Source organism: Amblyomma mixtum, chromosome 7, assembly GCF_055824585.1.
Source record: "Amblyomma mixtum isolate Tamu chromosome 7, ASM5582458v1, whole genome shotgun sequence".
NCBI classification, from domain to species: Eukaryota; Metazoa; Arthropoda; class Arachnida; order Ixodida; family Ixodidae; genus Amblyomma; species Amblyomma mixtum.
The window spans coordinates 86,893,962-86,908,025 of NC_143018.1; the positions used below are offsets into that span (position 1 = coordinate 86,893,962).

At 49.2% G+C, this 14,064-nt stretch overlaps 1 protein-coding gene across 2 annotated transcripts in view; it reads right to left on the reverse strand.

Moving 5' to 3' along the window:
• The window catches only part of LOC149336721 (uncharacterized), a 98,116-nt gene that overhangs the window by 20,979 nt on the left and 63,073 nt on the right, over positions 1–14,064 (reverse strand). For both annotated transcript variants that reach the window (XM_089553068.1, XM_089553067.1), the window contains exons 3-4: positions 1,516–1,667; positions 904–1,222 (exon numbers count right to left, since the gene is read on the reverse strand). In XM_089553068.1, coding sequence (XP_089409194.1) covers positions 904–1,222; positions 1,516–1,667 — 471 coding nt within the window. The remainder of the gene's footprint in view (positions 1–903; positions 1,223–1,515; positions 1,668–14,064) is intronic.

A 14,064-nucleotide genomic window follows, 5' to 3' on the forward strand; every position in this document is an offset into this window, starting at 1 on the left:
AACTAATCACCGAGTGTAAATGCAACCGCTTGCGCAGAACTGTCGCATCAGATGTCTAATCGTGCCGTAATTTTTTCTCATTAATCGCACCTTCTCTCCGGACCACGAGCTAAGTGGACACATTCTCTTGCTTGGCTTTTGCGATACAGCACAAGGCCAGGACCACGCACCTCTACCCTTTCGCCATCATATTCCGACGTGCAAGACAGTGGACGGGGGGAGGGGGGTAATTATCAGTTATGGGCTGTCTCTTTTACCGTTACTTCCGCTCTCTGCCTATAGAGATACAGGGCGGCTGAGATGCCACACACAGATTTAAGAACCTTATATACAGAATCAACGATGTCCTCTGTCAAGCCCGATCACTGCACGTGTAATATACGTATTTAGTTTTCTCTCTCTTCACGTTCATGTTGCCTATTACGTTTTTCCTCCATCTCTCCTCGCGTTTATACTGACCTACTCTCGACGACCAGATAGAACGGCACTTGTGAGCTATTTTTTTTTTTCTAACCGCGAAACCGTAAGACAAAGCCCGTCACGCGTCTCCGCGAACCACCACTCACAAATGGCCACTACCGAAAGCCCACGTTTATCCCCTCGTGCTCCTCGCATTTACAAAGCGATAAACGGGCATCGGCGTGGACATGCTGCCAAAGCGATCAAACGAGTGAAATAAGCGAGCTCTCTGCAGATAGCACGCGGCCCCCGACCCTTCACGTCCGTGCCGCTACGGAAACAATAGCGTGAAAGTTACCCCTCCCCAGCCATAGATCCTCTTTCTGTTTTGTCTTTTTCTGGGTTGTCGGAAGCCAACCTAGAAGGCGTCGCAAGAGGCACAAGAAGCTCGAAAGTGCGGTGGTCATAGAAGAAGACTGCTTCCGCTTCCGCGGCCACACTCACCGGACTTCCTCTTGGGCTCGTAGTAGTCAGCCTCGGAGATCTGGCGCACAAGGCGCTTGAAGTTGCTGCCGTCGAAGGGCATGGCGCCGTAGACGAGCGTGTAGAGAAGCACCCCGAGGCTCCAGCAGTCCACCTCGGGCCCGTAGTAGGGCGTGCCCTTGACGATCTCGGGCGAGGCGTACAGCGGCGAGCCGCAGAAGGTGCTCAGGAAGTGGCGCTCGTCGTACACGTTGGACAGGCCGAAGTCGGCGATCTTGGCGTTGCCCTTTTCGTCCAGCAGGATGTTCTCCAGCTTCAGGTCCCGGTGGCAGATCTTGTTCTGCGCACACCGAATGAAACAGAGGGGTGAACGCGGGAAGTCCGGGGTCAGACTGCTCTCAGATAACCTCGTTTGTAGGAACCTTTCAAGAAAACAACCTATACCACTGTGCATTACACGGTTCCTATTTCGATATGTGTTCAAATGCCTTGAGTACGTCCTGGTTATTTGCATTGGAATCACCGGGAAATAAGCCCCCTCCGGCAGCCACGCATGTGCAATAGTCGTGCCCCCAATAACGCAGTTTCGTGCAAGACCTCGCCACGACAGCCAAGGACCTCGCCATCGCCTACCTTGTGGCAGTAGTAGACGGCCGAGGCCACCTGGCGGAAGATGCGTCGGGCCTCCTCGGAGCTGAGCTCCTTGCGTTCGCTGACGTAGTCGTACAGCTCGCCCCCGCTGGCGTACTGCATCACCAGCACGATCTTGTCCTTGTTCTCGAATACTGCGGGGAAGAGAGAAAGTCATCATCCGGGTGAGGACATATATCCAACGTTCGCATCATTCTCAATTCTTTTTGGTCCTCCAACAATAGCATTAAGAGTGTCACGAGATACAATCATGATAAACATCTTCAGGCTGTGAAAAAGGAATGGTGAGGACAAACATCTTTAAACTGTCGCAACAGGTGTGGCTTCGAGGACATATTCAGATTGCCATCAAGTACGCGGTGGTGACAGACTTCAGATTATCAGATGGTATACAGGGAGGTCCACCCTGCCTGTCGCAATCTTCTCTATGCCAACTAATTAGTAATTAGTGCGTACATTAGGGAGGAGACGCAGGTTGGCTTTTTCAACTGTTTCCGACGCGGAGATAGGCAGAAGCCCACTAGTAGAACTTTGGTTTGGGCTAGTTGATTCATAAATTAAATTCATTCTAAGGACGGGACAAAAGCAACAGGGACAAGAAAGGGGCACCGGTACCGTGGTTTTCACATGCCTTCTTTGTTTCTGTCTCTTTTCCACCGTCCTCTGCATAAACTTAAGATTAGAGCTAGTTTAAACTAGTTATAAAGTGCCTGCCCCTGAGAGGGTGGCGCATTTCTTACTGCAGTTGGGAAACAGGGACTTGAACTCCAGTGACCCAATCTGCAAGCGCCGACAAGAAATAAAGGATGGAGCTATAGTTCATTTGCGAGCCACTGAATTTGCGAGAAAAGTCCTTACATGAACCTACAAGCAAAAGTGGCATGCCGGGATCGCGCCTAACCATGTACAGTCGCGGGTAAAAAAGATTAGCACACGAGACGGAACACCAGAGCGCCGGAATGACAACGCGTGGCGCTGCGGGTGGCGAAGAGGCCGATAACGAGAGTGCCGGGCCGTTCCCATTCTACAGTATTAGGGGGGGTTCAATGGACTGCCACGGACCAGCGAAATTACTAGGCTAAAAGCAGCGCTATCAGCTATTGTTCCCTTGAGTTCCTTTTGACAAACCATCGCGGACATAAAAAAAACAGTAATAAAAGAAGCCATCTTTGCTTGATAACCGAGCCAAAATAAATGCCGCATGCACAGTCACGTAGGGTCGGCACTTCAACGCTCGGGCGGTGCACGCTTGATAAAGCTTACTTCCTGCCGTCCCCCCCCCCCCCCCCCCCTAGGCTGCAAAACATGGAAACGGCCCGATAAGCAGGCCTGCGTACCGCAGCGCCGCGTGGTGAGATATACGAATTCTGATCCCCAATGATCTGTGCTAATATTTTTTGCTCGTGACTGTACACATCCGAAGTAATCAATCCATTCGTTTGTACTAGCGTATATACCCGCACTCGCACGGATCCGATCGGCCGCTGATCACGTGTTCTTCGCGGGTCTGATCCCGGCCGCACTGCAAAGCAAGGCCAAGTGCAAAAACGTCCATCTACCCAGATTTCAGTGCCCGCCAATGAACCCCGCGGCTGGGCGAAATTAACCAGGAGCATTGCCAGGAATTCGGGACAAGCGCTTGTAGTTCCCGTGGCTGCCGCCATGTGGCGCATGGCTTTGAACATTAAAAAAAAAATTAAGGGGGCACTTTCGCTCTCTAAAGTGCTGCAAGGCGAAAGCCTTTCCTGGCGCACTGTTTGGCATTGACTGCGAGACTGTTTGTGCTGTACTAACTAGTGCTTTATTTGACTACACATTACCACTAGACACTGACTGCCGACTTTGACTGCTTCTTTAGCATGACTCTCGCTCTCTGCTTCGATGAATTCGCGGTTGTATCCATGGCTCTGTTCGCAGTGATGAGGTATGTAATGAGGTCACCCATGGACGCCTTACGCCCCCTGTCGGAGCGGACGACATCTATTTGATTAGTTGTCGTCTGCTCCAAAAGGGGGCGTCAGGCATCCGTGGGTGACCTCATTACTGCGAATCCGCGCACTCTGACGTCATAACCATTTCGACCAACCGAAAAGCGTGACACCTCTGCTGACAACCTTCTGTCGACAACGATGAGGCATTAAAGGCTTTCGCCTTAAAAGAGCGCGTTGGTATCCGTGACGCAAGAAAGTAAGATAACGACCGAGTGGGCACAGATGGTATGCATCGACGTCACAGTGGCGGCGAAAGGTTGCAAGCATGTCTAATCGGCTTACCGTCACCTGCACCGGTTTGTACTGCTCAAGCTGCGTGCGTCGCACCACTAAATGGCACCCGTGACATCACGTGAATACCTCGGATAGGCTTAGCGGCACTGGCTATAGGCGCTGTCCCGAATTTCTGGTATGATGCTACAGCGTTCCTCATACGCTTCGCAGTGTTTTCAGTGAAACGTAAAAGCGCAATTATTATTACCCATTTCAATCAGCACCCCAATGCGAATACAGTCGAACCCCGTTATAACGAAGCTGCTTATAACGAAATAATGAATATAACGAAGGAGTGACTGTTCCCCTTTGATGCTCGGTCAACACTGGCTATAACGAAGCTACGGCTCGCCGTAGCTTCGTTATATCGCCGGGCACCTTCAACTTCGTAGTAAAGATGTTCAACTGTATATGTTCTGCTTTCAAACTGCACTGCTCTCACCGCATGACTGAGACCCTGCAGTTACAAAAAAAAAATGAAGTAGAAGAAGACACGAGGCAGCCGCGTAGAGACGCTCGCGAAGCGTTTCAACTTCCTCCGAAGCGAGGGAAAAAGGAGGCGAGAAAAGCCTGTTTCGGTTCAGCGGGTGTGAAGAATTCGCAACAAAGGCGCGCGCCCTTGCCCTTGAAACAAGCCTCAGGGTAAACTTTGGCGCGTTTCCCCCGGTTTCTTTGACGCCGCGCCCACCTATACACACTCCCCCCATTGACAGAGCCCAGGTTGCCGACCAGAAGATGAACGGGGAAGAATAAAAGCGCGCATATGCCCCTCGGCCAAGAATAACGGTGCCCCTTTTTGTTGCCCCGGTGGGCAAAACAAAAAAGGGTTCGCCACTTTCTGTTTCCTCGCTACCACGTTACGCCTTCGTCAAGCAGCGCGCGCGTACATTATAATGCACCGTTGCTTTCCCCCGTCGTTTCTAAACAAACGCACACCACGCCCTCCTGCAGACTAAATCTGGCGGGAAACTGCTGAGGGCTTATACCGCGTGCTCGTCCATCTATAGTTGCCTGCCCCCCGAAGAACAGCGCAGAAAAAAGGGCGCTCTGAGATGTTTCCAAGGGTATAGCCGCTGCGCCTGAATCAGCGTTCTAATGTGGGCTTTCAAGAAAGCGCTGCTTGTATACGAAACCGTTTATAACGAAATAACGGATATAACGAATGAACGGCGATTCCCCTTGGAGGCTCGGTCAACACGGGTTATAACGAAGCTACGGCTTTAACGAAGTAATCGTCGGGCTCCTTCAACTTCGTTATAACGAAGTTCAAATGTACTTTAATATGTCATTTATTTCCTTTATTTATTTAAGCATGTATTTCACCGCGTATTTCAATTTTAATAAACATACACCGCAGAAGATATCGTTCGCATCTTTCTATTTTTTTTTTTTTTGTGTGGTGCAGAGAACATTGGAGCTCGTATATGAGATTTAACTTCGCGAAGATGCGACCCCACCAATGATCGACCCACCGCGGTGGCGCAGTGGTTATGGAAAACAAGACCCGAAAGAGCGGGTTCGATCCCAGACGCGGCGGTCAAATTTCCATGGAGGCGACTTTCTAGAGGCCCGAGCAGTGGGGGATGTCAGTGCACGTTAAAGAACCCCAGGTGGTCGATATTTCCGGAGCCCTACACTACAGCGTCTCTCATAGCCTGAGCCGCTTGGGGACGTTAAACCCACATAACATAAACCATAAAACCCACCTACGATCGAGAGACGCCAGGTATAACGAAGGACTCTCGACCACTTGGACTTACACAGATGGTATACAATGACATCGCACAACATGCGGGCGTTTTTTTTTTTTTTTTAATTTCACCTTCATCAAAACAGGGCCGCCGCGGCCGCTGAGATTCGACACCGCGACCTTGCCGAATGCCGCAGAATGTGAACGACCGCGGCGAGCTTTTCTCCGTGACCTATGCCAATCAGCGTAGATTAGCGATGTTTTGTTAACGGACGGACGACAGTATGAGCCATTTAAGGCTTTCGCATTAAAAAAAAAAAAGTGGCGGTACGTTTACCCTGCGTAGTAATGCGAATTCCAGCGAGAGCTGACGGCAGTCGGGAGTGTTTAGGGATTCTGGGTAGGGGTGCGTGTTGTGGGGGTAGGGGGCCACGACGCTCACCGAGAGCTTGGCGGTGCATGTGCACGACGCATGCGTACGAACTAAGTATCCGCGCAGCTTCATATTTCAATTGCGATATGGCGATACGCGCTGGCCTGCACAGGTTCCACCGCGCGTTCAGCAGCCGCGGCCCTGTGCGAAACCAGTTGAACGAAAAACAAAAAACGAAACGCCGCACACTTAACAATGCCGAGTGAGGGCGCTCTCCCCGCGAATATTGAGAATGTAAATGTAAATGTAAATGTAAATGTATGTAAATGTAACAATGGCGGCTGATCCCAGCAAAATGGCCACTAGGAGGCCCAGAAAGAAAACTACGAAAAAGAAATTTAACGCCAGGATCAGTTACATAAACATGCAAGGGGGTAGAAAGAGAGCGAAATGGCTAGAAATAGAACAGCAGTTAAAGGACGAAGCAGTAGGTGTGTACGCTCTATGCGAGACACATCTGAGGGATCTAGAAGATCCACCTTTCATCGATGGCTATGTCTGGGAAGGGTGCAACAGAACAACAACGGAGAAGAAGGGAGGAGGAGTAGGTATGCTGATACATCAAGGAACAAATTGGCAAAGAATAAAATCAACTTGCAAAGAACATGTCTGGGTATCAGGTACAATTGCTGGCAAAAGGACATGGCTAGGGGTAGTTTATTTAGGGACCGGGGACAAATGCAGGCAAGAAAACAAGGATCTAGTTAAGTGCCTCAATGACGATATAAAGCAGATTGGAGACGGTGTCGATATTATTTTGCTTGGAGACATGAACGGCCACATCGAGGATCTGGATGGATACACAGATTGTAACGGGAAGTTAATGCTAGACTTGTGTGAGCGGCACAACTTAGTTATTGTCAATAGAGAAACTAAATGTGAGGGACAAATCACGTGGGAATCCCGTAACAGGCAAACAACCATTGACTACTGTCTAATGTCGCAGGGCATCTATAGCAAGCTCGCAATAATGGAAATAGACGAAGAGGGGAAGGACAGCCTAGGAAGTGATCATAAACGTATTAGTCTACAGTTGGGAGCCCTAGTCAAAAGAGAAATGCAACGAAGTCCAAAAGACAACGCAAAATTAAATGATGAACAAATAGCGCTAATATCAGCCGATATAGAAGAAATAATTGAGAAACGCCACATGGAAAATTGGGATTATAATCAGTTGGAACTGCTCATCGCTACAAAAATGAAACAAGTGAAAGGAGTTAACCGCTGGAGAGGAAAGAGGAAGCCACGAAGCTGGTGGAATATGGAAATTAAGGAGGCCATCGAACAACGACGGGTGGCTTCAAGGGAACACAGAGAAGCAAAGAGGGCGCAGTTATCTGTAGAGGAAATAGGAAAAAAATGGGAATCTTATCGACAAAAGAAACAGCAAGTTCAGGTCCTAGTCCAGGCTAAAATAAAGCAGTCCTCTGATAAATGGCTGGCTGAAGTTCGCGAGGCAAATAAAGGGGGGCCAAGAAAATTCTGGAACCATATAAGCTGGTTGGGAAAAACAAATCAAAGAAAGCAGGAACAGATTATAGATGCTGAGGGAAAATGTTTGGAGGGAGACGATGCTGTGGACTACATTACGTCATTTATAGCTGCGTCTTTTAGCGACGCCAATGGGGTAATCTCCCCAAGTGAGGCGGCAACACAGGACAGCACAAAAGAGAACAGCTTAGAACTGACTAGTCTTAACTGGGAAAAGGCGGAAGCGAATATTCCTAAAACCACATCCGCAGGGATAGACGAAATTCCAATTAAGCTGATTAATGAACTTGGCCCAAGAAGCAAGGACGCGCTGATAAAAGCATTGGAGGCAGTCATAACAAATCAGCAAATTCCGCACAGCTGGAGACAGAGTAAAATGAATTTGATTTATAAAGGGAAAGGAGATAAGATGAACATAAAATCCTTCCGTCCGATTACGATAACATCTGTTATGTACAGGCTGGCAATGCAGGCGGTGAAATTAAAAATGCAGTCATGGGTAGAAGGGAATAGGATACTCGGAGAACTTCAGAATGGGTTCAGAAGGGGTAGGCGGTTAGATGATAGCCTGTTCGTGCTTACCCAATGCATAGAAATAGCTAAGGCGGAAAATAGACCTCTGTTTATAGCCTTTCTAGACATAAGCGGTGCATACGATAACGTGAACAGGGAACTCCTGTGGAGCATATTGAAAGATTTAGGTATTGGTGATGAGGTAATTGATTTTCTACAGGAAATCTACCGAGATAATGAAGTTGAAATTACATGGGAAGGGAAAAAAAGTACCACAACTGTAGGGGTGCACAAAGGACTAAGGCAAGGTTGCCCTCTATCACCGCTGCTGTTCATGCTTTACGTGATAAATATGGAAAGAAGGCTAGAAGAAAGTAATCTGGGTTATAATCTATCGTACAGATTAGGCGGAAATGTAGTTGAGCAGCGACTCCCGGGTTTAATGTATGCGGACGATATTGTACTGTTAGCAGATAGCCAGGAAGATTTACAAACTTTGGTTAATTGCTGTGGAGACGAAGGAGACGCTCTAGGATTCAGTTTTAGCGCAACTAAATCAGGTGTGATGATTTTTAACGATACAACTGATCAGGTGCTTACAATACAAGGCCACGAAATACCCAAAGTGGCCGAATACAAATACCTCGGGATATGGCTAAACGAAGGGCAGATATACACGGAAAAGCATGAACAGGCTCTTAGGGCAAAAGGACGAAGAGACGCCGGGATAATGAAACATAGGGCATTATGGGGGTACAACAAATATGAAGTACTAAGAGGTATTTGGAAAGGAATAATGGTGCCGGGACTTACTTTCGGCAATGCGGTTCTGTGCTTAAGGGCAGAAGTTCAGTCGAGATTAGACGTAAATCAGAGAGCTGTTGGAAGATTAGCACTAGGTGCCCACGGCAAAACCACAAACGAGGCAGTACAAGGGGATATGGGCTGGGCATCGTTCGAGGCACGGGAAGCTAAGAGTAAAATACTATATGAAGAACGCCTGAGGAAATTGGACGATAACAGATGGGCAGCTAAGGTATTTAAATATTTATACAGAAAGAACGTTGACTCACAGTGGCGGAAAAGAACTAGAAAACTAACCAGTAAGTATGCCGGTCATGAGGACGGAGAAAGAAAGAGCATTAAACGACAGGTTAAAAACGCGGAAGTTAAAAATTGGATGAATTCAATGGAAAAGAAACATAGTGTAGAACTATATCGATTCTGGAAAAGGCAGATCAGGAAAGAATTTTTCTATGATAACTCAAGAGGCAGTGCCCTACTTTTTGAAGCTAGATCAGGGTGTCTTAGAACGCGCAGCTACAAAAAGAAATTTAACGAAGAAGATGACACATGTGCAGTGTGTGGTAGATCTGTGGAAACAATTGAACACCTCATAATCAAATGTGATGGTATCCATCCGGATGTCGATGCAGGCACAGTCACTCTTTCTGAGGCCCTAGGGTTTAAAGATAACAATGGTCATGTAAATAAATCTGCAGTGGAAGTCAGCAAAAAGCGATTGGAGGATTGGTGGCTGAAAAGCAGAGATGTGGCATAAGGTTAGAATAGTAGGAAACCGTAGGCAAAGTTGATGGAGAATCTTAATGAGAATTGCCAACACAGTAAACAAAAAAATAATAAATAAAGAAAAGCTGAGCATGGTGGCAATTGCCACCACCCTGTTTCAAAGGGGGCGCTCCTATCCATCCATCCATCCATCCATTGAGAAACGCTGTGCCGGAGAGGGGGCGCTGCTGGGAGATCTAATCGCACAGTGATGCGCGCTTATCTACAGGCGAGCGCACGCTGCTCGAAGATATCACGCGTTATTACACGGCGCGCACGTCGTATCGCGTACACGAGCAGTTATTTATAGGCGCCCGTATGTATATATAGTATACGTACTGCAATGCGCGTATTAGAGGGAGGGCAATTCAGAGTACGTATACTCGCTCACCGCAGTCGTGACGGCAGTTCCCGCTCCGCACCGAAGGGAGGGGGGAGAGAGCAGCTCATTCAAGCAAGCCGAGGCGTATACGCGAAGCCCGATCACGGCTGAAGCACCAGCGATCTTTAGATCGTATAGCCGCTGCTTAGAGGCGGCCTTGCACAGGGCGTGGCGCCCGTCGAGACGTTATCGTCGTTATCGCCGCGATCATTCCATTTATCTGAAACAAACGCGCACGACGTTCGGAGGCCCCAGCCAGAATAAGGACGTGTTCGAAACCGAAACAAAGAGACCAGATTTAAGGAAAACGTCACAGCCACACTGAGGGAATCAGTCTTTTTTTATTATTGATCGTTCTGTTTGGCCTTTTCCGTCCAGCAACTGACAAAAACGCATTTGCTGCTCAGAACACTGAATTTAGAATTAGAACATTTTTCCTAAAGGAACGCCGTCGCCAGCAGTTAGAAGTTAAAGGTAGCGCGGCCTAGCCTCCGAGATCTCCGCAACTGAGAAGAAAAAAGAACCCAGCACTGGCGTCGCTGGCTTGAGGCGGCATTGAACACTAAAAACTTATTAAACCGTCCAGAATTGATATGATCCAAGCTAGGTCGCCTACTAAGGGTTTCTTCGAGGCTATTTTAAGTTAGTAACCTTCGGCGACAATGCCGCGAGGGCGTCGCGTGCTATCCAGCTTTACACGAGGAGGCCTTCCTTCCCAGTCTGCATTGTTACGCTCGGCGCAAACACCGCGCGCTTGGCAGACAAAAGAATTGCCATTTAAGAAAAGGAACGCGCCCCTCTCGCGCGGTATTCCGCGCGACAACACCACCATGCCGGTCATGCAGGGGAAAAGTGCCTCGGCATTATTGAAAAGTGCTCTCCTCTTCCTTTCCTCCTCTCCCAGTGAGGTCCACCAGCAGGGCGCAGTGAGACAGGCAGAGCGATTGCCGTGAAAAGAACGTAGATGGCGTCTCCACCGGTGCAACGGACATAACTGCGTTCAGGATGGAAATTGGGGGCGAGATTATATGCCGACGGGTCCTGCAACATGTGTGTCCACCAAGTATACAGGGTGTTTCACCTAAGACTTTACACAATTTTTAAGGCGAAAGCCTTTAATGGCTCATACTGTTAAACCGTGTCACACGCGTTTAACTCGAGAACTAAAAAAGATAGAAGGAAAACCATGGTTGCATCAGATAGAGGAAGAAAAAATGAAAGAAATGAAAAATGAAAAAAAAATGAATGAATGAATGAGAGAGAAGATCAAGACAGCAGGCGGGATCGAATTCATTCGCGCTCTATGAGTCTGGTCTGCCCCTGTCGCAATCCTGGCATACCCAAGAGGAGGCACAGAGAGGGCGGCCCCGGCGACAAAGGGCGTTGCAGGACTCCCTTAAATGAATTCGCAAGTTGTCCAACCACTCTCAGATTGGTGAGCTGCAAAGCATGGTCAATGAGTTAGACAGGCAGAGCAGAACGGTGGGGCTAAAAATTAACATGCAGAAAACCAAAGCAATGTTGCATAGTCTCGCAAGGGAACAGCAGTTCGCAATTGGTAGCCAGGTGCTGGAAGTGGTAAGAGAATACGTCTACTTCTGGCAGGTAGTGACCGCTGATCCGGATCATGAGGGGGAAATAACTAGAAGAATAAGAATGGGGTGGAGCGCATATGGCAGGTTCTCTCAGATCATGAATTGCAGTTTACCAATATCCCTCAAGAGAAAAGTATACAACAGCTGTACCTTACCGGTACTCACCTATGGGGCAGAAACGTGGAGGCTAACAAAGAGGGTTCAGCTTAAGTTAACGACAACGCAGCGAGCTATGGAAAGGAGAATGATAGGTGTAACGTTAAAAAAGGGCTAATGACATCCTAGTTGAAATCAAGAGGAAGAATTGGGCTTGGGCCGGGCATGTAATGCGAAGGCAAGATAACCGCTGGTCCTTAAAGGTAACGGAGTGAATTCCAAGAGAAGGCAAGCGTAGCAGGGGGCGGCAGAAGGTTAGGTGGGCGAATGAGATTAAGCAGTTCGCGGGGATACGGCGGCTGCAGCTGGCAAAGGACAGGGTTAAGTGGAGAGACATGGGAGAGGCCTTTGCCCTGCAGTGGGAGTAGTCAGACATGATGATGATGATGACTAACTTCTCCTCCGCCAGAACTCCATGACCAGAAGTCTTCAGGCGCTTTCTCAGACTTGAAGTGGAGCACTAGGTTTATGGCACCCCCTCAAGCTTTAAACCTCTACAAGAGGAGAGGAACCACGGTCCTCATCTTTCAAGACCTTTTTCCACTTTAAAATGCGTCCACTGTAAAAACAAACAATGTGGCCTCACGACTTTAGACCAAGACTGTACAAAACAGCCAGTCTAAAAAGCCGCGGAGTACATTGTGAAACCACGTTTACCATCTGTTTGCCGTATTCATTCATTCATTCATTCATTCATTCATTCATTCATTCATTCATTCATTCCGTTTTGCAAACAGGGCAGACCGCGAAAACATTAGTGGCTCTAAAATTTTTCTCCCCCCCCCCCCCCCCCCTCTTTCTTTGTACATACACTGGACTGGAACTGGAAGGGCTGCATGCTTCGATCGGCTGAGCCGTCCTAGAAAAGGGCGCCTGCTGATACTTCTCTTAGCTCAGAAGTTTCGCGAAAGCCTTTTCATTTCCGCTACTGCGCGAAAATCATTGAGCGGCTCAGAAATGTGAAGAGCAATAACGGTGCATTTCACGTTTCGCAATCCGCCGCGGTGGCCCAGTGGTTATGGTGCTCGGCTGCTGACCCGAAAGACGCGGGTTCGATCCGCGGCGGTCGCATTTCGGTGGAGAGGAAATTCTGGAGGCCCGTGCGCTGTGCCCGCTGTCAGTGCACGTGAAAGAACCCCGGGTGGTCGAAATTTCCGGATCCCCTCACTACGGCGCTCCTCATAGCCCGAGTTGCTCCGGGACGTTAAACCCGGTAAATCTAAACCAAACAGATACATTTCACGTTTCTAATCGAAGCATGGCCGCCGCGGTGAGTAGTTACTTGCTTATGGTTGCGATTACAACTCGCTGCCTCTTCTATAGAATGCAAAGGGCGATGCAAGCTCCCCCCCCCCCCCCCCCCCCCCCCCCTCCGTGCCAAAGTGTTACAGGTTTCATAACCCCGCGTACCTTGCCACATTTCCAGGTTCGCTGTCAACAAGACAGCGAGTTCCGGCCTATGGACGCTATATTCTCCTCGCCCTTATTTTTTCCAGCATCCCTGCATGCACAGTCGTAAGGAGGAAGCTGCCTCATTAAACGCGAAGCTAATGTGAACGCTTGGCCGCTGTTCCCGGTATCCCTCCCCGCCGCGGCCCGTTCCAAGTGGCGACCCTTGAAACTGAGCCAAGGCGCCGTGCATGCAACTCGGGGCCAGGCGCATGTCGTAACACAACACCACGCACGCCGCCAGGGAGGCCTCGAAGCGCATTGCCAACTGGCTTTGTATCCGCCCAGGTGGCGCAATGGCCGAGGGTATGGGTTCGAATCGCCGATGCTGCGACACTTCGGTATGGGGGGGGCGAAATGCAAAAAAAAAAAAAATGCCCAGGCTTAGCTTGGTTAAGCCAAGAATGCGTTGCATATTGCGCGGTCTTTTTGCGCGAGGTATTGCTTGGCGGCACTCGATTTTCTCGGCAGCTTTTCCTCCGTGACGTATGGATGGATGGATGGATGGATGGATAGGAGCGCCCCATTTGAAACGGGGCGGTGGCAACCGCCACCATGCTCAGCCATTGTTTTTTTTATTTTTTTGTTCTTTTTCTTTTTTTAAGTGGTTCGCTGATGTCACGTCACCAAACGACGTGGCGTCACGTCACGTGGTTTGGTGGCTGCCCGGCCGCGCCCAAGGGCTGAACTGAGTGATTGCAGTATGCTACGCATAGAAAAAGAAAGACGTATAATGTACAGCTACACACGCCTATCGCTGGGTACAGGGTCGTCCACTCTTATAGAACGCGCTAGTGCGTGGCCGCACTCTTGAGAGGGCCACCGCGTGCGACACAGTCGCTCATCGCAGCAAAGTGGCGCAGGAGAAAGTGTGCCTGGACGTGGTGCTTCGCGTCATCTACCACTTCGCTTCGATGCGCAGCCGTTTCGGACGCAGTGACCCTCCAAAGAGCACGGCCATGCGCTAGCGTGTTCTAAGAGTGGACGGC